General features: G+C 36.9%; 1 protein-coding gene across 1 annotated transcript; it reads right to left on the bottom strand.

Annotated features, from left to right (window-relative positions):
* Positions 1-1,077: 1,077 nt before the first annotated feature.
* On the bottom strand, positions 1,078-2,562 carry LOC131309510 (uncharacterized). The gene has a single exon (XM_058336131.1). It carries the CDS (start codon positions 2,560-2,562, stop codon positions 1,078-1,080), a length of 1,485 nt encoding a protein of 494 aa, XP_058192114.1.
* Between the last annotated feature and the right edge of the window lie 347 nt (positions 2,563-2,909).

Genomic DNA, 2,909 nt, shown 5'->3' on the forward strand with positions numbered 1-2,909 from the left:
AAATTCTGAAAATTAAGGTAGTGGAAAAGGGGCGTGGAATTCTGAATTTTAATGATGTCAATTTTGAAAAAGGCCATCGAATTCACACCAACGAGAATTCACACACCCCAAGAATTCACTCCCTCCTAAGAATGAAACGGGTGTGAATAGTGCAAAAAAGGTGTGAATTCTGCAAATGATGGTGTATTTTGAAAATGGGTGTGAACTTTGGAGGATGTGAATTCTTGAAAGTGTGAATTCTTCAAAAGAGATGTGAATTCTGGAGATGTTAAAAAGTGCTAAGGGCAAAATAGTAAAAGTATCTTTAAAAAGGGCCTGGATGGAATAACATTTACAAAATGGAGTTTGCATGGAACCCACACAAAAAAATAGGACCGGCCAAGAATTTCCTCTTTTTTCTTTCTTTTTTTCCCTCGTCCAAAGTAATTTTTTACCTCCAAAAATTTCTTTACCTTTTATTTTATAACCATGTGTTTAGAGTCTCTAGACAACTTATGCCAATCTCGACCAATCTCAAACTCTTTTAAATTACAACCAAAGGGGTAAAGGCTTTGGGTTTTCGCCGAGAATTGATTACGGCAATAAGTGATGAAGCTAGAGAGATTATGGACAATGCTACTCACATAACAATCCAAACATAATAACTTATACAACCTCTCACATATATGTGGGGCTCACATATAGTAGTGTGTGTGAAGCCCACATGTATGTGAGAGGTTGTGTAAGTTGTTGTGTTTGAATTGTTATGTGAGTATCATTTTTGGAGATGCACAACCCGTCATTCGAATGCTACAAGGAAAAGCTAGTATCAAAGTCAGTTTAGAAGTTGTCATCAAAGACGACTGATCTTTACATTTAGCTAGTCGTTTTATTTCATGTTCGTTTAATTTTGTTCCTCAGAGGTGTAATAAGGTGACTAATGTATTAGCCCAGTTTGTCCTTCAAGGGCGGAACCAGGAATTAAATTTACCTTGGGCTAACCCAAATTACATATATATAAACCAAAAAGAGGCAAACTTATATATAAATACGTAAATGTTCAAAAATAAATAAAAGAGAAGTACAAAAAAACGTACACTATCGAAGTTGTACCCTACGATGTTTCACAGAATAAAAATCATCTATTATCGAATATGAGTCGATGTCTTGAACAAGATCTCTTTCGATGTACATAATCATAGAATCCGCTAGAAAATCATCCTTCATTTTGTTGGGCAGATCAGTTTTCACATGCTTCATAGCTGAAAATGCTCTTTCTGCTGTTGTTGTGGTAACTGGAAGAGTTGCAACAAGGCGAATCAACTTTTCGATTAAATGATAGCTCTCCGACTTTTTTGTCTCAACTAACCCTCGACATAATTCAGAAATGGTGGTCATATTTTGGAATTTCTGTTGACGAGGTACATCAAGCTTATAATGTTCCAACTGTAATCTCAAATAATGTCTCTCCTGATTTGTGAAATCATCAGGATAAAATTTCTCGGCAAGAGTGCAAATATAATCAACGTTGAATGATTTAAAGTCATCCTTAGGTTCTAAAGCCGAGCTAAGGACAAGGAGTTCCACTACCCCCTCGTTGAATCTGTCATTCAACTCTGCCAACTGAAAATCTATTACGGCGTTGAATATATCAATGTGGTAATGAGGCTCAACTGTGAGGACATCCTTTTGCTGACAAGTACGACCCGTATCTGTTTTGTAACGAGCACTCATGTCGGGCATATCAATATCATACTGTGTGCAAATTGATTTCACATGCATCATAAGAGGGTCAAAACCTTCTTCTCTCAAGGTGTGAAGGAGTGCTTTTGTAGTAGAGACCAAGTCCATGGCATTTATGATGTCAAGAGATTTGTGTTGCAAGGCTCGACAAAGCAAATTAGTGATTCCCATAATTCTATGCATCAAATGCAAAATAAATATGAACTCAAATGTCTTTATCGCAAGCAAAGCACCTTTAGCTTCCCCATGTATAGAGTTAAAGGATCCCTTCTCGAACATCATTTCAAGAACTTTAATAGTTGCAGTAAACATGTCAATCAAGTTGCAAATAGAATCAAAATTAGAGCTCCAATGAGTTGTTCCAGATCGATGCAAAGTACCAATCTGATTAGCCCCTATACCCGTCTCACGTTCACTGGTATCTAACATATGTTCAATTTCAATGGCTTGGGCAGATTGTAACTCGGTATGTCGTTTTGGAGAAGCATCAACAAGAGTGACAATGGAAGTCAACTTTGAAAAGAATAACCAGATAGAGCTCTCAGTTTCAGCAGCTACAACTAATGCTAGTTGTAGTCGGTGGGCAAAACAATGTATATAATAAGCATACGGGCAATCGTTAAGAAATAAGGCTTGTAATCCATTCCATGCACCACGCATATTGCTAGCACCATCATATCTTTGACCTTGCATGTTGTGAATGTTCAAATTGTAACGAGAGAGGATATCGGATATCTCTTTCTTCAGAGTTAATGCAGTGGTGTCCTTAACATGCACAATATGAAAAAAGTGCTCCCGTAAAAACCCTTGGACATCAACAAATCTCAAAACAATTACCATTTGCTCTCTATTAGATGCATCCTTTGCTTCATCTACCAAATACAAAATTTGGCATCCCCAACTTCCTCGCGAATCTTGTTTCTCACTTTGTTACCGAAAATATGCAAAATCTCCTTTTGAATCAATGGTGAGGTATATTTTGCATTTTTTGGAGCTTTTTCTAAGACAACATCAGCAATATTACCATCCAATTTTCCCTCAAACTTAATCAATTCAATGAAATTATCACGGTTTTTTCAATCAACAGATTCATCATGACCTCTAAGAGCACATCCTTGCAAAGTAAGCCATCGAATACTCTCAATCGTTGCCATAAGCCACAACCTATTTTTCTGAATGTCTTCTGA

The sequence above is a fragment of the Rhododendron vialii genome, chromosome 12a, assembly GCF_030253575.1.
Source record: "Rhododendron vialii isolate Sample 1 chromosome 12a, ASM3025357v1".
NCBI classification, from domain to species: Eukaryota; Viridiplantae; Streptophyta; class Magnoliopsida; order Ericales; family Ericaceae; genus Rhododendron; species Rhododendron vialii.

What these genes read in the sequence shown, in the direction of transcription:
- LOC131309510 (XM_058336131.1), bottom strand. Translation starts at nt 2,562, where the DNA reads ATGGTAATTGTTTTGAGATTTGTTGATGTCCAAGGGTTTTTACGGGAG.